Source organism: Fonticula alba, assembly GCF_000388065.1.
Source record: "Fonticula alba strain ATCC 38817 unplaced genomic scaffold supercont2.2, whole genome shotgun sequence".
Taxonomy (NCBI): Eukaryota; order Rotosphaerida; family Fonticulaceae; genus Fonticula; species Fonticula alba.
The window spans coordinates 1,205,478-1,225,542 of NW_009242972.1; the positions used below are offsets into that span (position 1 = coordinate 1,205,478).

At 64.3% G+C, this 20,065-nt stretch overlaps 6 protein-coding genes across 6 annotated transcripts; 4 read left to right on the forward strand and 2 right to left on the reverse strand.

Moving 5' to 3' along the window:
- Positions 1 to 467: 467 nt before the first annotated feature.
- Positions 468 to 2,927, forward strand: H696_01295 (hypothetical protein; the record flags this gene model as incomplete). Its single annotated transcript, XM_009495189.1, has 2 exons — positions 468 to 2,408; positions 2,622 to 2,927. The coding sequence occupies 2 exons, from the start codon at positions 468 to 470 to the stop codon at positions 2,787 to 2,789; spliced, it is 2,109 nt and encodes a 702-aa protein (XP_009493464.1). The 3' UTR covers positions 2,790 to 2,927.
- Positions 2,928 to 4,152: 1,225 nt separating this feature from the next.
- Positions 4,153 to 6,590, forward strand: H696_01296 (hypothetical protein). The gene is made up of 6 exons (XM_009495190.1): positions 4,153 to 4,448; positions 4,601 to 4,785; positions 4,967 to 5,128; positions 5,258 to 5,517; positions 5,669 to 6,324; positions 6,474 to 6,590. The coding sequence occupies exons 2-5, from the start codon at positions 4,611 to 4,613 to the stop codon at positions 6,008 to 6,010; spliced, it is 939 nt and encodes a 312-aa protein (XP_009493465.1). The 5' UTR covers positions 4,153 to 4,448; positions 4,601 to 4,610; the 3' UTR covers positions 6,011 to 6,324; positions 6,474 to 6,590.
- Positions 6,591 to 6,731: 141 nt separating this feature from the next.
- On the reverse strand, positions 6,732 to 8,878 carry H696_01297 (hypothetical protein). The gene is made up of 5 exons (XM_009495191.1): positions 8,654 to 8,878; positions 8,313 to 8,530; positions 7,921 to 8,174; positions 7,677 to 7,783; positions 6,732 to 7,561 (listed from the first exon to the last, which is right to left on the reverse strand). Exons 1-5 carry the CDS (start codon positions 8,846 to 8,848, stop codon positions 6,809 to 6,811), a joined length of 1,527 nt encoding a protein of 508 aa, XP_009493466.1. The 5' UTR covers positions 8,849 to 8,878; the 3' UTR covers positions 6,732 to 6,808.
- Positions 8,879 to 10,371: 1,493 nt separating this feature from the next.
- H696_01298 (hypothetical protein) lies at positions 10,372 to 15,008 on the forward strand (the record flags this gene model as incomplete). Its single annotated transcript, XM_009495192.1, has 7 exons — positions 10,372 to 10,785; positions 10,933 to 11,976; positions 12,084 to 12,449; positions 12,542 to 12,657; positions 12,761 to 13,656; positions 13,906 to 14,149; positions 14,278 to 15,008. 7 exons carry the CDS (start codon positions 10,372 to 10,374, stop codon positions 14,957 to 14,959), a joined length of 3,762 nt encoding a protein of 1,253 aa, XP_009493467.1. The 3' UTR covers positions 14,960 to 15,008.
- A 466-nt stretch (positions 15,009 to 15,474) lies between these two features.
- On the forward strand, positions 15,475 to 16,419 carry H696_01299 (hypothetical protein). Its single transcript, XM_009495193.1, has 3 exons — positions 15,475 to 15,928; positions 16,112 to 16,180; positions 16,283 to 16,419. The coding sequence occupies exons 1-3, from the start codon at positions 15,529 to 15,531 to the stop codon at positions 16,321 to 16,323; spliced, it is 510 nt and encodes a 169-aa protein (XP_009493468.1). The 5' UTR covers positions 15,475 to 15,528; the 3' UTR covers positions 16,324 to 16,419.
- Positions 16,420 to 16,598: 179 nt separating this feature from the next.
- On the reverse strand, positions 16,599 to 18,515 carry H696_01300 (hypothetical protein; the record flags this gene model as incomplete). Its single annotated transcript, XM_009495194.1, has 1 exon — positions 16,599 to 18,515. One exon carries the CDS (start codon positions 18,513 to 18,515, stop codon positions 16,599 to 16,601), a length of 1,917 nt encoding a protein of 638 aa, XP_009493469.1.
- Between the last annotated feature and the right edge of the window lie 1,550 nt (positions 18,516 to 20,065).

Sequence of the window (20,065 nt, forward strand, 5' to 3'; positions counted from 1 at the left end):
GACGATCACAATTGGTGCCTCCAGAGGGCTTGTGTCTCCGCCATTCTCCCCGGCTGGCTGGCCGATTGTCTTGGGTTGCGCTGGCGAAGAGAGCGGCCTGTCTGCGCACCTCAGGGGGGGACCTAGATGCCAGTGCGCTGGCGGCCCAGGGTACCACCTCCAGCATCATCCCTCCTCTCCCCCCTCCTTCCCTTCCTCTCTCTCTCTCCCTCTCTCCCCCCCTCCCTCCCTTCCTCACCCCCGGCCCAGGGATCTCCCTACACTCGATCTTCGGCCCCCGCCCCGTCTCCCCCCCCCCTGCCCATGTACCTCCTCTCTCCCTCTCCTCCTTCCCCGCATACACCTTCTCGCCTCTCTGTCCCTGCTCACTCTCGGAACTGACACGCCCTGTGCCCTTCCGCAGTCAGGTGAATGTCTCATCGAACATGGGCTCCCTACCCCCCCTCCCAGCCCTCTCTCACTCGCTGATGAGCAACAGTCCCTTTGCCAGCCGCATGCTCAGCACGGTTCCCTCGCCCTTGCAACGCTCCGAGTCGGCTCCGGTGTCCGCGTCGCCGGCCATGTCCCCTGGAGCCGGCTCGACCGAGGCCCCGACTGCCCCGGCCTCCGCCGCTCCCCTTCGGCCCCTGGACAGCCTGTTCAGCGCCCACATGCCTGCCCCGACAGATACCGCGTCCCTGGCCACCTCGGAGACCCAGAAGCCCCCTCCCGAGGCTGCCGATGTCGAGGGCGACCGCATTGTCACCGGTTCCAGCACTGTGACCCCCTCGCTGGGCCCTTTCGACCTGCTGGCCGGGGACACTGCCGCCCCTGTGGCCCTGACGACTCCCAGTGCTGCCAATGCCCCGGCCGAGCCGGCCCCCCTGCTGGCGACTCCGACCCCGCCTGGCTCTTCCTCCGGCAGTAACAGCGCCCTCGACCAAAGTGCCCTGTCTTCCTCCTCGAACCGCGTGTCGCGCCTGTTCGCGGCGCAGCCCACCTCCACGGGCAACTCGCGGTCTGGTTCCCCCGGTCCGGCGTCTGCTTCTCTCCTCTCGGAGCCCTCCTCCGGGGAAGGCCGCTCGCTGGCCGGCGATGACAATGCCCCTCGCCCGGATGCCTCAATTGAGCAGCAGCAGCAGCAGCAGCACCACCAGCAGCAGCCGATGTCCGGCCTGGACGCGCAGCCGCCGAGCCCCCAGCCCGATGACGCCAGCGGTCTGGCGTCCCCCTCACAGACGAGCCTGGCTGCGGCCTTGACCGGCCCGTCGGGCCTTGCCAGCATCGATCTGTCCACTATGTCGGCCACTTCGCCGATCATCACCACCACCACCATCACCGAGCCTGTTGGCGACCTGAACCAGCTGGCGGCCTTCCTGCTGCGGGAGATCCAGCAGGGACAGACGGCCTACACCCGGGACGCCCTGTTGCCCATCTGCTTCCAGCTGTCGGATCACGCATCCACCGGCCTTCGGGACCTCTTTAGCCGGCTGCTGACCATCATGGAGGATGCCATCGACAAGCGCTTTGCCATGGCCAACCAAACCACCCTGGATACCAGCATCCCGCTGGCAGACATCCAGCGGTCCACCAAGCGCCTGCAGGAGGACAATGTTCGCCTGGCGACCTCGCTGTCGGCCATTCAACAGGCTTTGCAGGCCGGCAGTGTCACGGCCGGCAGCGACCAGCAGTTCGACATGACCGAAGCGGCCACGGGCTCGACCATGGCCGACATCATGGGCAAGTTGGAGGCCCTAAGCACGCATGTGACCGACCTGCGCAATTCGATGGCCGACCATAGCCGGCGGATTGACTTCGTCACGTCCAAGCTGTCGCCCATCATTTCCCCGGGCAGCCAGTCGCCACTGGGGGACCTGTTCCGTCGCGCGGCGACCGACGCCGTACCGGCTGATGCTCCGCTCGATCCGTGGACCGGGGCGTCCCTTCCGCGGCAGGGCGGCCCTGCGGTGGTGCCTGCCCCGCTGAGGGAGTCCCTGGCTCAGACGCAGCAGCCCCCCTCGACAATGCGTGCCGCCGCTCCGACTACCCCAACCGCTGATGCTGGCGTCGGCGGGCATTCTTTCTTCTCGAGCCCGGCCATCCGGTTGCTCGATGAGCTGGCCCGGCGTCGGCCGGCCGCTCTCTTCCTGGACACCTTTGTCCAGGTCTTTAATGACCCCCAGAATGGCCACATGCGGCCGGCGCTGCTGTTCCGGTACTTTGGCGAGGAGGATGCCGAGGATGATGGATCCATCGCGGTCGGGGACGAGCCGATGCAGCTTCACCTGTCCCCTGGGCAGCTGCTCGGTTTGCCGGCTGACTGGGCCTCGCTCGAGGAGGTGCCCAAGCAGGCTCCCCCCTCGCGCTCCCTGCGTCCGGTGGTGGCCATCCTGTGTGGCGGCTTGCCGAGCCTTGGCCCGGATCGCGCGGTGCGTACACACCGCCACTTGCCGCCTGGCGGCCTTCCCCAACAACCTGCATGCGCGCCGCGTGTATTTTCTCGCCCCCCTCCTCTCTCTCTCTCGCCCTGTCCTTCGCCTTCTTTTCCCTCCCTTGCCCTTCACACAGCCGACAAAGATGCTAACCTGGCCACTCCGCGTGACGCCATGTGTCCGCACGCACTCCCTTGTCATGATCTCCAGGCCGCCTGGTTGGCGCCGATGGTCGCCATCATTGCCCGCCGGGGGGACCCGCGGCCGCACGCCCTGCACGCCTTCTGGGCCAGTATTCTGCCATTGATCGCGGCAGACAGCGCCCTGTCGGACTCGCTGGCCTATGTGGAGCAGCTCATCCGAGTGGCCATGCAGTGAGGGGGGCGGGCAGGCAAGGGGGTGGGTCTGAGTAAATGTGGGCGCCGCCGCATGTGCATACAATACATCCCCGTCGCTGGTGTGTCTATGTGTGTCGTGCGTGCAAGTCCTCAAGCAAGCCGCAGGGGTGGGGGCGGGGGAGCCACGGCCACTTTGAGGCCTGGCTGCCGCAGTGGCTACCTCCCTCGCGAGCTTGCTTGGCGTGCGCCTCCCCCCCCCCCCCCCCCCCCCCCCCCGGTCCCCAGTCGCCCGCCTTGGGCCGTTCCCCACATATGTTCCCTCGAAGATCTATCTGGTCCTAAAGTGCCTCATGGGCTCCGTAGCAAGGAAAGTACCCTGCTCCTGGATTCTCTTTCTCTCTCTCTCTGGGGGCCCCCCCCCCCCCCCCCCCCCCTGACTTCCCTCCTTGTGACTGGGAGGGAGAAATATAGATGTCCCCATCCTCCCCCGCGTGCCCATGTTGGTGTGCCGTGCGTATGTTCCCTTGTTGACGCGGTTGCTGTTGCGACCCCGTCTCCTCCGGTGCCCTTCTTCTGTGTCGACCTCCCCCCCCCCCCCTTGAACTGTGTGAGCCCCCAGATTGACCCTGCCCAGGAGATCGGGCCCGGCCCCGCGGGCGCACCAAAAGTCCCACCGAGGGCTCGGCTTGCTCGCGGGTCATAGGGCATGCTCACATGCTCTATCGATAGAAAGTACTTTCGCCTAAACCTAAAGACGACGTATTCGCAATCGAATTGCCGAAAATCCCCTTGTCAGCGGGGGGGCAGAGAGCAGAAGTTGAACCCTAATATTCGGGCCAGGCGGGCTGCCTGCTCTCGGGTGTGCCTGGGCATATGTGGGCCTTTTTTTTTTTTTTTTCGATGGGTGTGTGCGTGTGCATGTGCATGTGTAACTTCACGCCCGCCAGACGGTGTTGCCCGGTGTCAGGGCCTGTGACCGGGCTACCCCCGGTTCCTGGGCCAGCTCGTCCTGGACCCTCTCCGTCCAGAGGAGGATCTCCCGTCGGGATTGATCCTCCGAACCACTTACGCGGGGCGGGGTGGAGGGCGAGAAAGGGGATCACCACATGCTCGGCTGGCGCGGGGCGATATGGATTCACGTTCCCCCCCTGGAAACACAGAGGCATTTTCCCCCGCCCTTGTCCCCGGCCTGTTCCTCTCCTTCAAAGCCTTTCTGGGGAGGGGGGGGTGGTGGCAGCCATGTGTCCCGCGACTCCAGGATACGGGAGGGAACGATGGGCCTCAAATAATAGGGTCGCCCCCAGGGCCGAAGAGATGTCCATGCGAGCTCGCCCCCCCCCCGCCCTCCCGCTCCTTCCACCCATGCTCAGGTGCTGGGGGGGGGTAGGCGGGGGAGGGGGGACGGGCACTCCCTCGCATCATGGTTTTAGCACGCCCCCAGGCCCTGGGAAAAGGCGGGATTTACGTTTCCCCAGACCTAGGGAACATCCCCCCCCCCGCAAGGGGCGTGTCTTGGCAGGGCCGAGACTCCAGTTTCGTTTCCCGCAGGCAACCGACCGACCGACCTCACGCCCGGGGTTCCGGCCGACCGATACGAAAGGCTTTTCTCAGCCCCAAGAACCGCTGCCCAGGCCACCCTCGGGCCAAGCAACACCAGTCCTCCTCTCCCCCTCCTCCTTTTGCGACGACTGCCTCTGTTGTATGCCCCACACGCTCCTCCCTCCCCCATCCGTCCCTCCCCTCCCACTCCTGCTCCTGTCGTCTGTCTTCTCTCCCTCCCTTCCCTCCTTCTCTTCACCCTCCCCCCCCCCTCATCCCCCTCCTCCTCTTGCCCGCTGACACGCCCTTCAGCCCCCCAACCATGTCCAGCGCCAACAACCCGTCCGGCAAGGCGGGCATGTCCTCTTCGGTCGCCGCCTCGGCCGGCTATGCCTACCGCTTCGCCAAGGGTAACAACCTTGCTTTCGGTCTCCTCGGTATCCTGGGTGCCGGTATCTTCGGCGGCTACAAGCTCCTGAACGCCTCCATGTTCAACAGTGCGCCCGTGTCACTCTCCCTTCCCGTCCCTCCCCCCCCCCTTCACCGCCTTTCCTCCTTTCACTTTCTCCGGGCCGGTCCGACCCTCTGTCCACTTACCGTGTCCCTCTCGCGTCCGTCTCTTTCCACGCGAATGCGCCCATCCTCCCCTCCCACCTCCCCCCGCCCCCTCGCCCGCAGTTGATGGTGGTCACCGCGGTGTCAAGTTCAGCCGTGTCCATGGTGTCGTGGATCATGTCTACACCGAGGGTACCCACTTCCTGATCCCCTGGCTCGAGAAGATCACCATCTACGACGTTCGTGCCCGCCCCCGTCTCATTTCCTCGGTCACCGGCTCCAAGGGTACGCGCCGCCCGTGGCCACGTGTCGCGCTCTGCACATGCGCTGATTGCGTCGCCTACACCACCACCACCACCCCACGCATGCGTCTTTATCTCGCCCCCTTGTGGTCGCTTGCTTACATCCCGATAGATCTCCAGATGGTCAACATTTCCGTCCGTCTGCTGTCCAAGCCCAATGTTGAGGCGCTCAACCGTCTGCACAGCACTCTCGGCCCGGACTACGATGAGCGTGTCCTCCCCTCGATTGCCAACGAGGTCCTCAAGAGTGTTGTCGCTCAGTTCAACGCTAACCAGCTGATCGTCAACCGTGAGACCGTCTCTTCTCTGGTCCGCAGCGCCCTCATCAACCGCGCTCGCCAGTTCAACATCATTCTGGATGATGTCGCCATCGTACGTGCTGTGCCCGGCCGGCACCATTGTCGCCACCTCCTCCTCTCCTGCTTTGGCCTTCCTCCCTTTCCGGCTCGCCCCGCCACACACACACGCACAGCCTGCTGACGAATCCGCATACACGCGCGCGCGCGCACACACACACACACAGACCCACATCACTTTCTCCCCCGAGTTCACTCGCGCCGTCGAGATGAAGCAGGTCGCCCAGCAGGATGCCGCTCGTGCCAGCTACATTGTCCAGCAGGCTCAGCAGGAGCGCCAGCAGATTGTCATCAAGGCTCAGGGAGAAGCCGGCGCCGCCAAGATGGTTGGTGAGGCTGTCAAGAACAACCCCAGTTTCCTGGAGCTCCGTCGCATCGAGGTCGCCCGTCAGATTGCCGAGGCCCTGCGCAACTCCTCCAACAAGGTCTACCTTGACTCCAGCACTCTGCTGCTCAACGTCAACCAGGGTAGCGATCTGTCCGCCTTCGAGAACCGCAACTCCAAGTAAGGAAGCTGCTCCTGCTTCCCTCCTCCGATCTCTCCTCCTGCCCGCCCTCTCCTATTGGGTCAGAGGAGGCGAGGGGGGGAGGGGGGAGGGGGGAGGCCGACTGGCACCATGCACCGTTGCTCTCCCTCTCCTGCACCCATGCCCTAGATTCTCGCTCGTTTGCACGTGCGCGCTCGCGCGCCTATGCCCCCCTCCTCCCTTGCCCGCTGCCTGCAACCGCGACAATCCCCGCGCCCACTCGCGTTCGCACACGCGCGCCGCATGTCCCTCTCCTCCTGCCTTGCCCACCCTTCTCTGCGAGAGAGACACCATATGTGCGTGGTCCCTCTTGCCACCTCCCCCCCCCCCCCCCCCCACGGTCCCCCTGCGAGGGGGGCGGGCCGTCCTCCTGACACCAGATCATATACTGATGTGCTTGCCCTCCCTCCTTTCATCGCTTGTCCGACCGCGGCGCGGGGGACAGGCTGCGCGGCGAGTGTGCTTTCCACCGCGGGATTGTCCCGGTCCTTCCCCCTCGCGTGCACGTTTCTACGTGTGCGGGCCGCTGTTCTTTCCTTCAATAAATACTCATCACTTCACATGGCGGCACACGGCCCACGGTATCGGCGCGCGGGGCATCGCCCAATTGGGGAAAAGCAAAGCACAAAGGGACGGGGGAAAATATATTACAAGGACGAGGGGAAGGAGGAGAGAAAGGGAATACAGTGTAAAGGAGGAGGAGGGGGGGGGGGGGGACGAAAGAGGGGCGGAACCACCCCCAAGAGGGGGGAGAAGCAAAACGCCTTTCGGCCATGCCCGCTAATCCTTCTTGGTGGTGCTGGTGGCCGGCTGCGAGCCGGACGCAATCGCCGCCGCGGTCGACAGAACCGTCGGGTTGTTGAACCAGAAGGTGCCAGAGTCCTCGGCATCGCTGTCGCTGTCGCTATCGCTGCTGCTCGCCGAGGCCACTCGCTGGCGCTTGGCTTCGCCGGTCGGAGACCCCTGCCCGCCGGCAGTGGCCGAGCGCTTGGCCCCGGCGGCGCCGGTCGTCGCCCCGGCCACCGCGCTCCCACCGCCAGTCAGGAAAGCCTGCGCCGCCGAAACATTTGCCCGACCGCCAGCGCCGGTGGCCGCGGCGCGCACCTTCTCCGGCAGGGGGAGCGAAATGCGATCGCTCACCGCCGATGGCAGGGGGAGAGTGACTGCCGGAACCGGAGCAGGGAGGGCACCCTGGACCGACCCGGTGCCGAAGGCCGCATTGGCCCAGAAGTCGATGTGCTCTTGCGAATGGCCGAGCGCCTGCCAGTAGGCACGCCACTGGGGCTCAGTCTCTGGGGCCTGGCTCTCCGGCGGGGTGGGCCCAGCAGGGGCGGAGGCCTTCTCTTGGCCATTGGCCGCCTGACGACTACGAACCGACTGGAACAGCTGCCGGAAGGCGCTATACTCATCGGTGGAAGCCTTGGATCCATGGCGCTCGAGCACTGCAGCCAGCAGCTGGCGCTCAGACATCTCAGCCAGCGCCTGGCGCACGCGGGGGTTCGGATCCTCATTGGCCCAGCGAATGTTGAGAACCTACAGGGGGCCAGGTGTCAGTCGAGGGGGGAGAGAAGGAAAGAAAGCAAGGAAGAGGGAAGGGGGAGAGAGGCTTCGATGAAAACCCAAGGAGAACCGAAAGATCCTGACGGACCTCATTGTCATCAAGCGACTGGTGGTGCATGGCCTCCTTGGCAAATTCGGCCGAGGCGCCCTTTTCATACCGGACGAAGGCAACGTCCTTGTCGCGAAGCACATTGACTGGTAGCAGAGGGGAAACAAGCGGACCGGCGGCGGGCCATCGAGGAAGTTGAAGAGACGGCAGCATGGGTCAGCCAAGGGACGGGGCAAATGAACACGCGGAAAGCGGGCACGGGGAGGAAAAGGGGGCCACGAACTGCTACTCAGTTTCCCATAGGCACTGAAGTGACGAAGAAGGACGTCCTCCGCGTTGCGGATGCCGCGCCCAGTGTGGACGCCGCCCACATAGAGGGTCCGGTTGTCGCCTTCGAAGGAGCCGACACCACCGCGGTCCTGCCGCTGGAGGAAGTGCTTCTCACGGCCGAAGCAATCGTACATGTTGTCCTCCTTGAAGTTCTCGCCAGGGACATTGTGCAGGTACCCGCAGTCGCCGCCCTTGTCGCAGCAGCCGCTATCAGACGATGAGGAGAGAGAGAGAGAGGGGGGGGGGGGAGTCAAGAGGGAAGACGTGTTAGCAGGCGCGGGTCAAAGAAGAAGGAGAGGGAGGGGGAGGGGGAGATGAGAGTGGCGCGCAATCTCGACGACGTACTGGGCATAGTCGAGGCAGATGAAGGCGTGGGAATTGTATGAGCCCTTGGTGAGACCCGAATCCAGGGCAACGTCGATGCGCGTGGAGGCTAGCTCTCGACGGCCACCGTGCGTCCCGGCGAAGCCACCACCATGGCGATTGTAGAAGATGTTGTAGCCGGTGGTGCCGTCCGGCGCGCGATCCATCGCCGCGCGACGTTCATTCTCCCACGAGGCCGCCTTGAGGGGGGGGGGGGGGGAGGGGGGACAAAGGTAAGGAAAGAGGCTCGGGAGCATGGTGCAGAAACGGCGAGCGTGGAGGAGGGCGGTAGGGGCCGGAGGGAGGCGACCGGATATGCGAACCTGCTTGCGAGCCGGGCGGCTGGTCACCAGAGTCGGGTGAAGATTCAGCGCGGTGGAACGGCCGCCAGATGGAGCAGCAGTAGCGGCGGCCGACTGGCCGCTGTTGGGCGACACAGCAGCAGCAGCGGGGGTGGGGGGTTGGGCATTGGCAGAGACACTGGCGGCCGCCTGGTCATTGTTGGAAGAGGAAGACATTTTTGGCGCAGGGGGGAGAGAGAGAGAGAGAGAGAGAGAGAGAGAGAGAGATGGAGCGAGGGAAGGATGAAGGAGCTTGCTCCCGAAAGAGTGCCGATGTGCAGGGCGGGGCGAAATGCACGCGGGCAACCACACTGAGGCGTAGAGAGGTGCAGGGGGGGGGGAGGCAAGAGGTCGACAGAGGGGGAGGCAGGGGCGCCAGTGTGGGGGGAGGGAGAGAGAGAGGGGAAGGTTTGGAGGAGTGTCCTCACAAGTGAGATCAGCCCAGGCAAAGGGGTCCGAAAAGGACCCGGGCATCCGCGACGGCCCGAGAGGAAGAGACACTTGGAGCGTGCACCGGGGGGGGGGGGGGCGGGAGAGAAGCGGGCGCGCCCGTCCGGCGGCGGTTGTCCGCTGTCGAGGCCCGCTCAGCGTTGGGAGTGCCGTTGGTATGTGTGGGCGTGATCATCAGCTGCGTGACTGGCTGATTGGAATTTCGCCTCCTTGCCCGTGAACCCGGTGAGCCGTGAGCCGGCCTCCGGTGTGTCTCCGGGTCCCGGGGGTCGGCGGCGCGTCTGCCGCGGGCTGGGGCACCTCGTGAAGAAAACGGCCCAACAGCCCCTGTCTGCGAGGGAGGCCGCGGGGAGTGTACCCCCCCCCCTCCCCCCAAGCAGCGCTCAGGCCCAGGGGCGTGGTTGCTGGGCTCTTTTTTAGGTTCAGCCGCCAACGCAACGGGACGGACTGCATTCATGCAGCCAGGCCCAGACAAATAACTCGGTGCCCCCCTCTCCCCCCCCCCCCCCCCCCCCGGGCAAGTCCGCGCGGTGGGGACTCGGCGCCGGAGAGGCGCATGGCGCCCGGCTCATTGGCATAATTGTGGACGTTGTAGGATTGAAAACACGGCCATGACCTGGGCGGGCAAGGAGGGGGGGCGGGGGACTTGAAGGTGGCTTTCCTCCCGAGGAAGAGACACACATCTCCCTGAGGCGCGGGGGCGGCGGGGGGGGGGGGGGGGGTAAGGACCAGCCATCCTCGGCCGACAGGGGGAAGGTCGCGCGGCGGCCATAAAATCGACGGCCTGGGATTTCCTCCCCATTGATGGCCCGAACACTCACGCACGACTAGCACACCGAAGGAGCGGGGGCCCATCCAGAGATCCGCATCTATTCTGGCGGTTTCATCCCTCTCTCAGTCGGCGGATAACGATCTGGTCCCTGGATTAGCCCCCTCGCCGCGCTCCCCGGGCGGACCATGGCCTCGCCTGCGACAACATGCCAGTCGCTCGCCCGGACAGATCCCAGGGGACCGGTCCCCGAAAAGAGTCCTGCCCGGGCTCCCTTTGGGGCCGGTCTCCTGTCCACCACCTTGCCACTATTGGGTGACTTTTCCACACACGCGCCCCCCCCCCCCTCACACCACCCCGGCCCCCAGGCCCGACATACCTCCCCCTCTTTGCCTCTTCCCCCCTCCTCCTCCTCCCCCCTCATCTGCCCATCTTCTCCCTCCCAGCACACGCACACACACGCACGCAGCCTGCCATTGCCATGTCTGCCGCCACGGTCCCGGAGGCTGGGGTTGCCGCGGTTCCCCCATCGCCAGCTGGTGGTGTCTTCGGCCTTGGTGCGCCCTCGTCAGCCACGGAGGCCAGCCTCTTTCCCCCTCTTCCCGAGGCGCCGGCGCCGGGATTTGTGATCCAGGTTCAGCCCCACTCGTTTTTGGTCCAGCGCGTCCCAGAGGCCTCGTCAGCCACGGCACGCAGCAGCCTTGTCACCCCGACCTTGTTCATCCCGCGACTGTCGAAGACAGCTCGCAATGGGCAGGCCACCGGCCCCGATCCGCCGTCCATCTTCCCCATGCCCTACCTTGATGTGGCCCACTCGTCTGAGGCCGCGGCCGACCCTACCTTCCTGGTTTACGGCCTTCTCGGGACGTATCAGCTCCTGCGCACGCGGTACTTGGTGTGTGCCTAACTGCGGCCTGGCTCCCAAGTGTGCTCTCTCTCTCTCTCCCTCTCGCTCAGGTGAAATGCTGCTGACATCTTGCCCCTGTCTATTGCTTCCCCCCCCCCCCCGGACTCCCCTTTCTCCGTTTGTCACATTGCAAAGGGTGTCGTCACTTCCGCCAATGTGGTGGCTGTCCTCCCATCGGCCACTGGTGGCGTGAGCCTCGTGCTGACTGCTCGGTCGGTGTCGCTGCTGTCCTTCGATCCGGATCTGCCTGCATTCCATTCGGCTGCGGCCGGCCGCGACGCGGCGGCCATGTTCGACTCCAGTGACTCCTTCAGTGTCACCCAAATGGGAGACGCCCGCAATCGGGCGCCCCGCAGCTTCCCCCTCAATTTGGAAGCCTCCTTCTCGCACTTCCTGGAGCAATCCGGCTTTGTGGCCCCGGGCGCCAATGTAGAGGGCACAGGAGCGGAGCTCCCACCGGCCGGCCCCGGTGGATCTCAGCCTCTGTCACGGTCCAACACCACCGGCTCGCGCATCGCCTCCTTCATCACCACCTCGGCCGATTTGTCCTCGCGCACCATTGCTGCCACGGCCAAAACCGTCGGTAGTGCGGGGGCCTCTTCGGCCAGTTTCCTTACTGGGGTGTTTGGGCGCAGTAGCTCAAACACCCCTTCCGCCAGTCGGCCTGCATCCTCCGCGCCACGCGCCGCCCCCCCGCCGGCCGTGCCGCTGGCCACTCTCGATGCCCATCTTCCGGATTTACTGCGCCCGGCAGTTCCCCCGACGGTGACGTTGGCGTCGAACCCGGCGGCTGACATCGACCGGCTCCCTGCCCTCGAGGCACCGGACATCCGGTTCCTGACCCTGGCATCTCTCAGTGACCATGATGCCCGAGCCATGGAGCGCATCGCCCGGCTGCTGACCTCCGGGTCGGCCATCTTCACCCTGCACCCGGTTGCGGTGCGCGACTTGGCTGACCTCGATCGCGCCGTGCAGGCGGAATATGACGACCTCACTCGGTCCATGCAGAGCCGACTCACCCGGCCCTCTCGGGGCCGTGTGGCTGGCGATGATGCCTTCTGTATGAATGCCGCGTCGCTGATGCTGCTGGTGGACCCTTGCTCGGGGGATTCCGAGCGCCGGCGCATTTCGATGAGCCCCTTCTGCATTCGCCTGGTCCATGGGTTTGCCCAGTCGTCGGTGCGCATGGTTTTTCCCTGCCGGCCGGGGGAGGAGGGGGGGGGGGGGGGTCGCTCCCTTTTCCCGCGTATCTTCCAACTAACCATGATCCATGTGCCCTCGGGAAGACTGTGACCCTTTCCGGCGTTGTGCTGGTGGTGTCACTCCATGCGCGCAAGCATTCCGGCCGGCCAGGGCTCCGGTACCAGCGTCGGGGCAGTGACCTGGCCGGTAATGTGGCCAACTTCGTGGAGTCCGAGATGCGCATCGCACGGCTAGCCAGCACCGGGGCCCCGACCACCGCCTCGGGCGCTAATGTGGTGGATTCCCCTCCCTCCGAATGGCTGATCGCCTCGCACGTGCAAATTCGCGGCTCCATTCCCCTCCTTTGGACCCAGCCGCCTCAGCACAAGCTGGAACTCCGGCCGGCCATCAATGTCTCCTCCAGCTGGGACTCCTGCTCGGCCGTGTGTCGAAAGCACTTCGAGTGGCTGGTACGCGCCTCCTGCCCTGCGTCCTCCCATACAGTCCCTCGACTCTCTTGCCCCACAACCTGCCGCTGGTCTGACCCATCTATGCGCTGTAGAAAACCCGCCACAACAACATTGTTTGCGTGAATCTCGTGGACAAGGAGGGCCGTGAGAAGCAGCTCGGTGAGCACTTTGGTCGCCATCTCAGTCAAATTGCCACCCCCGGCGTGAGGTATGCGGCGGACCCCTCTCGCCCCCTTTGCTCCTGCCCGGGTGGATAGACTCACCAGCATGTGGTACATGGAAATTGACGACCCGCCTGCCCGATCACACAGCTACGAGGCCTTCGACTTCCATGCGGAGTGCCGAGGTGGGCGCTTCGGCAACATCGACCGACTCATCGACCGGATCGAGAAACGCGCCCTGGCTGACCATGGGTTCTTCTGTCTGCGCGTGCGGGTCCCGGCCCGCGCGACCACCGTGGCCGACATCGAGGCCGCCATTCTCAGCCATCAGCAAGGGGTTGTCCGGACGAATTGCATCGACTGCTTGGATCGCACCAATGTCCTCCAGGCGTCGGTGGCCTCGCGCTTGTTCACGCGGGCCTTTGTTCACGGGCACATCTTGCCCACCCTGTCGTCTGTCTCGCGTGATGCCCTGCTCAGTGCGGACAATGCGGCCATCATCGAGCGCCAGATTCACCAGATGGCCCTCGCCACCGGCGGAGCGCAGGACTTCGCTGATACTCGCTATGCGAATGGCTCCCCGGCCTCGGAGCCTGGCGATGATACCGTCACCCCGAGCGAGAGTGAGGCAGACACGGACTCGGAGGATGAACTCAGTACACCGGTGCTTCGGCAGCGGCGCCTCCGGCAGCAGCATCGCCAGCAGCTGTTGGACTCTGAGCCAGGGTCGCCTGGTGGCGATGAGCTGACATCCCTGGTCGCGGTGGACTCCCGGTCAGTGAATGCCCCGGTACCGACTGCCGGGCGTCCGGCCTCTGCTCTTCGGTCGCTGCCTCTGGGGTCGCACTTTGATGCCCTTCTGGCGGCCATTTGGGCTGACCATGGAGATGCTCTGAGTCGGGCGTATGCCGGTACAGCCGCCCTCAAGGGCGACTTCACACGCACTGGGCGTCGGACTACCTCCGGCCGGATGACCGACGGCGTCAACAGCATGACGCGCATGTATCGCAATGCCTTCATCGACTCCGACCTGCAGAATCTATATGGTACGTGCCCTGTCTGCGCGCGCATGTCCCCCGCCACACACGCACGCACGCACGCACGCACGCACGCACGCACGCACGCACGCACGCACGCACGCACGCACGCACGCACGCACACGTATATGCCACACTCGCCATCTGAACACGCGGTCCCTCGCCCTGGCTCTCGATGCCAACAGGGCTGTCACTTGCCTATCTCCTGCTTACCCTCCTCCCTCCCTCCGGTCCCCCGGTATTCCCCCCTCCTCGCAGACTATATCTATGGTCGGCAGTCATGTGAGGTGTTCTTGCCACAGGCGGCGCCCTCGCCCTCTCTCTCGTCGCTGGGCCTGCGCGAGCGCACTGCCTCTAGTAGCAGCACGGCCCCGATTGCGGCCTCGGAGACAAGCGCCGAGCACACCGCACTTCTTTCGGCAACCGGTAACAAAGTGAACGCCAAGATGGCCTTCTCGCCGGAAACCCAGCAAATCGAGGACCCCTTCGTCAATGTCTACAAGTGCGTATCGCCCTCCGGCGCCGGCTCTTCCTGTTGCCACTTCCTCGGGACATTTGTGCCTGCTTCTCCCAGCCATTGACGCGCCACCCTCCTTGCTAAAAATTGAAAAAAAAAAAAAAAAAACATAGGCCCTGGCTTGAGGAGGGCGAGGTGGCCCTTTTCTCGTTCCTGGTCTACCAATTGGCCACACGCTTTGATGACCCAGCCAACTTCGCGACCGCCGAGCCGACTCTCACTTCGCGCATTCTCGTAGCCACGGACTGTGCACTGTTGCTGTTTGGCACGCCTCCCGGGCACCTGCCGGGTGGTCGCCCCCCTCCGCCCGAGCGTATTGACCTCCGCACGATCATCGCGTGTCTGCCCTCCCGGCCGCTTCTGGCGCGCCATGCGCCCGGGTCCGGGCCCCACAATGCCGATGACTCGCTCGCTGACTCGCCGAGCATCTCCCACTCGCTACAGTGTCTGCTCATGGACCAGAATGGGTCCGGTGGCGACAGCCAAGCGGAATGCTCCAGCGCCAGCACCCCGGGCACCGACCGGGTGGACGTCAACATCCTGCTCATCACTGGGGATGACCATCCGGGAGGTATCGAGCAGGCGGCCTTGCTTCTGGCCCTGGAGGCGGAAGTCGAGCATCACCGCGCCATGCTGAATGCACCTCGGCAGGATGGTGGAGCAGGACAGGCGGACTCGGAGCCGGCTCCGGTCGCGCCGTCCAGCTGCCTGGACATGCCCGGCATCCGCCGGCTATCTCTCTCACGGCTGTCCTTCTCGGAGGCCGAGCGTCTACTCAAGCACATCCAGATCTAGAGGGGAGTTGCGCACGCGCACAATCGTGCATGTGTGTGTGTGTGTATGTGTGTGCCGCATGTGCTTCCCTACACACATCCATGGCCCAGGAAGTGCCAATAGACACATAGATTGTCCCGGACCTTGCTTTGTTACCTTTGGTCCCTTGCTTTGTGCGCTCATGTCCCCCTGCTCCCGCCGCCTATCTTTCTCCCTCTCGGAGTTTGCCTGTCGTGGGAAGGCGCGTCGGCGCGTGCCGAGGGGGAGGCGGAGAATGCTGATGCGTTGGCACATGGGAACAGGTGAAGCATGGCCCGCGATCTGGGGTCCATGCGCGCGCGTGCGCGCGCGCGCGCGCGCCGAAAAAAGGGCCAGGGCTATGGGCCCCGCCCGGGGGACCGGCGAGCAACACTGCTCTTGGGGCGGCGACATGGCAGGTGGGAAAGCGTCCATTCAACATTTCCCTTCCCTTCCTCGCTGCACACATACGTGCACCGCACACACGCCCACACACCCTTTCCTGTGTCCCCCCCCCCCCTCCCTCTCTCTCCTTTTTATCTCCTCCCTCCACGCCTGGTCCAAACCTGCAAATGAAGCCCACCAAGGTGGCGAAGCCCAGCGACAAGTCCGCTGCAAAGGCCAAGAAGGCTGCCCCGCCTGCTGGTAAGGACGCCAAGATTGACGGGTTCTTGGATGACATCTTCAAGAGCGTCTCCTCCAAGGCCAAGCCTCAGGCAACAGCGCAGCCCACCCCCGGCACGAATGATCTCGATGCCTTCCTCGATGCTGAGGACCCCGAGGAGGGCGTCGAGCTGACCGATGCCGAGAAGAAGGCCAAGAAGATGCTGATCGCTCGGAGTCTTTCTAGGATCTCCTCCGGGACAAAGGAAAGCGCGGAGACCTTGCTGAAGAAGGCCACCGGGAGTAAGACCGACAAGACCGGTCCTGATGACGATGGGTTTGCCGACAGTCGCGGTAGCCGTCAGCAAGGTGCGTTTGTGTGGGTGTGGGTGGGTGTGTCCGTGTGTGTGTGTCACTCTTTTGGAGGGCTGACAACCATGGCCAGGCCATTCTGCAATGGTGGTAGGCTAACATCTCGCTGTGGCTCACTTCTCACCCTTTCTCCTCGATCCCCTCGGCGATGTACACACACGCACACATGCATACATATAGGACGTTCCTTCACCGAGGATGGCTATCCGATTTACACTCCCGACGAGCTTGGCCTCGGCAAGGGCGGTGGTACGCTCGCATGACATACTTCGCGTCATTTATTGCGCAATGCAGAGCACCCATACGCCGACACACACATACACACACCGCCCACTGACCGGTTGAACCCAGACACCGAGGACTGTCCGATCGACTGCGATTGCTGCTTCTAGGCCACTTCCGGGTGGCCAACTGTCTCGCGCTTCCAGGGACCCACAAACTTGCCAGCCAGCACAAACACACCACAACAGAACAAACAATACCCTCTACAGGTGACATGGCATGTTGGATTGGGCATGTGGTAAAGCCACCGCTGACGCTCCTGGCCCGGTTATCGTGGCACAGGATCGCCCGAAGCACACCATGCCCAATGGTGCATGAGAGGAGCGGGGGGGGGGGGGGGGAACAAGGAAACGGACAAGTAGGCGGGTGGGGGATGGAGGGTGCTCTAGACATCAGCTGGATTGCCCAAGACACTGGTCCGCCAGCGCCAGCCCCCGATGTGCAAAGACCGCATGAGGATTTGCCGTCGCCGATGAACATGTCCACGGGACATGCTGGCCTCGATGTATGCGCTGTCCAGCAGGCGGAAGCCACGAGCACGGAGGAGCTCCAAGTCCACGGTTGGCATTGGTGGCTTCTCGGGGGAATATCGAACAAAGTGCCCGTCAATCATGGTGTCGAGCAGCATGTCCAGGGCCCGGTACAGGCGAACCAGATTGGCACGACTGACTGGCAGTCGTGTGGGCCGGCGGTATCGCGGGTCGGCTGTGGCATTGTCCGGCTTCTGATTCGGCATGCCCGGAGGTCCGACCGGTGGTGGCGCATAGGAGCCGGCGTGTGCGCCGGGCAGTGGCGGCGGTGGGGCCGGGTACCACCGGTCGCCGCTGCCAGTCGCCAAGTCCGGATAGAGGGGACGTGTGTGCCCGGCAAACCGGGGGTCCGGCGAATGGACGGCCGGAGATTCGTGTCCTCTGGGGTGGTATGGCTGGTGTTGAGGATGTGGCATTCCACCAGGGGGCCCTTCGTGGCGTGGATGGGGCGGAAGGCGGCTCCCAGCCAGGTCGTCATGGCCTCCGGGGCTGGTCCACTGGTGGGAGGTATCCCAGGGGACGCTATCCTCCGGCCGCGAGGGCGGCTGCTGGGAGTGGCCATACTCCTGCGGCGGTGCCCCGTATCCTGGAGGTGGTGGGCGAATAGAGAGACTGGAGGTGCTTGGGCCAACAAGTCCCGATGGACTGGGATCAATGTGGCCACCATAGCCGGATGCCAGGGGCGCTGGCGGCGCAGGATACCCCGGCATCGGGGTGGGATAGCTGTAGTGGCCCGGTGCCGCGACGTGGCCCGGCTGTCCCGGAACCGGCTGGTGGCCAACAACATAGCCTGACCCTGAGGAGGGCAGCCCGCCGGGGTAGCTCGATCCTGAAGGGGGCTGTTGCTCGGGGTATGGGCCACTGGCTCGGAAGCCCGGGGAGCCGCGCAAGCGCGGCGGGATGCTGGCCCCCATCAGGGGGAATGCCCCGGACCATGCCAGAGTCCGGGCCACGGCGATGGGCATGCCCGTTTGGTTCATGAGAAACTCGGACATGGCGGCCTCGGCGCTGTCCTCGATGTCGATGACATTCTCCAGGAGGACGACCGCCTCGTGGAAGACGGCGATCATGGCCAGGGCACTGCGGGACTTGTGGTAGGAAAAGAGGCCAAAGGAGAAGAGGCTGGACTTGACATAGGGGGCCAGAGCAGCGGCATCGTAGGCCACGGCCTGGGTTAGTTCGTTGAGCCCGACGCGGTCCCAGCGACCCCCGTCCCAATAAAGATCCAGAATGTCCAGTGGCCACTTGCCGACGACCGCGATGCGCGTGGCCAGATTGGCGCAACTGTGGAAGGCGTCCAGCGCGCTACGGGTGTAGGAGACGGCCAGGGAGGAGAAGAGGATCCCATTGAAGGCCACGATGACCGTCAGCACCCGGAATCCGTCGGTATCCACCTGGACATCACCGAGGCCGACTGTGGTGAAGACGTAGCCCACATAGTAGGCGGTGGTGATGATGCTGACCGGGTCGCCGGTGCTGCTGTTTCGAACCACATTGTCGAGGGAGAAGAAAACGAAGGTCCAGCTGAGCCAGAGCAGGGCCGACCAGACAATCAGAATCAACATCAATAGGAAGGGCGCAATGACGGACAGCCCGCGTCGGCCAAAGAGGTCGGGCAGCCTGGAGGCCATCCACACGCGCGACAATGAGGACCAAAGTAGCAACAGTAGATAGCCCACCACTGCGGGCCGGGTGTTGGATAGAACCGTCAGGACGATGTCGACATTGACCACGACCACCATGATGGCCCCGAGGATGCCCAGCCAGAGCATGGTTGTGGTCTGCTTCGGTTGCTGCGATGAGTTGTCCGTCCTTTGGGCCTTCTTCTCCTCCTCCCCCCTCGCCTCCCTGTGGTTTGTGTTTCTCTTCTTCTTCTTCTTCTTCTTCTTCTTCTTCTTCTTCTTCTTCTTCTTCTTCTTCTTCTTTCCTGATGCCTTCGTGCAACGAAGGGGATGGGCCTGGCGGACACCAAGGGGAGACAAACGCCTACGAGCACCGGGCCAAAGCCATCACGCGATGAACAATCTCGCGGGAGGGCTGGTGCCGACCGAGTGCACGGCAGGAGGAGGCGACAGGCGAGCGGGGAGGCGAATGAGCACAAGGGGGCAACGTGAGGGCGACGCAAGGCCTTTATAGGGGGGGGGGGAGTGAGAAGGGGAGGTGGCGAGTTGCTTCGATTGCTCTCTAGGGGCATGCATGGTTTTCATTTTGAGAGGCATTTTCATGCGGGCATCAGGAGCAGGGGGCACATTGGTAGGAGAGGCATGTGCCCGCGTGCGGAGAGGCACGAAAGGGAAGGGCAATCAAACCCGTGGTGCAATTGTGGGTCAACTTGGCCTGCGCGGCCCGACCCCCGGGATGATTAAGGGTGAAGGGTGTGTCCTCCCGATCACCACCAGGCACACCGAGTCCAAGGGCGGGGAATTTGGCCCAGGAAACAGGCGCGGCATGGGAAAAGGACCTGCGCCGGTTTCCCTGGGGACCGCCCTCGCCCCCCCCCGCACAAGGCACGATAGTCTCTGGCTTATCTCGCGGAAAGAGTGCTCTCGTCGGTTAAGGGCCTGCGGTTCTGGATGTGTCACCCGGTGGCCTGATCAGAGTTCGAATAGTATTACAGATCGGGTGATCCGGCCCGGAACCATAAGTTGGCAATTCGCTCGGGGCCGAAAAACCATTGGGCTGGGGAGCTTCATCGGCCCAGGGTGGGGGAGGAACCCGTATTGGGTGCTTGGGCAGCATGCCGCTGCTCTCTCTCTCATTTCATGGCAGCACATGAACCCAGCAACAAAGGGGCCTTTAAATATTTGACTCAACATATGCGTATTGGCTGTGACCCGTGGCCGGAGAGGCTGGCCTCCTGGGGTGGACTTTGGCTGTTTGTGTGTGTTTCTTCCGCGATCTTTTCAATCGCGCAGACGGCGGGGGAGGGGCGGGATGCGGAAGAACGCATGTATGTGGAGTACATGGCTGTCTTGGGCACGCTGTCGGATGGCAAGGGATGTGCCTGCCCTGTGTGCGTTGTGGTCGCCAGTTCTCCCAGCTCTGGCCTAGTTTCTTTTTTTTTTTTCAAGAGATCCCTCCACCGCCTGGAGCGACTGTGGAGGCTAGGCGCCGGAGAGGCCCCGGTCCCCTTCCTGGCGGCATGCGGGGGGCCAGTTCTCCCGCCCAGAGAGGGTCGAGATCCGATGGGCGCCAGGCGTCATGCTCGGTCGGTGCTGGGGGGCGGGGGGGATGCGCAGCCCCCCGCAGTAGGGCACTAGAACGGGGGGAGTGCGGGCGACAGGGGCGCTGCTCCGGCCTCATGGGAGGCGGGGGGGGGGGA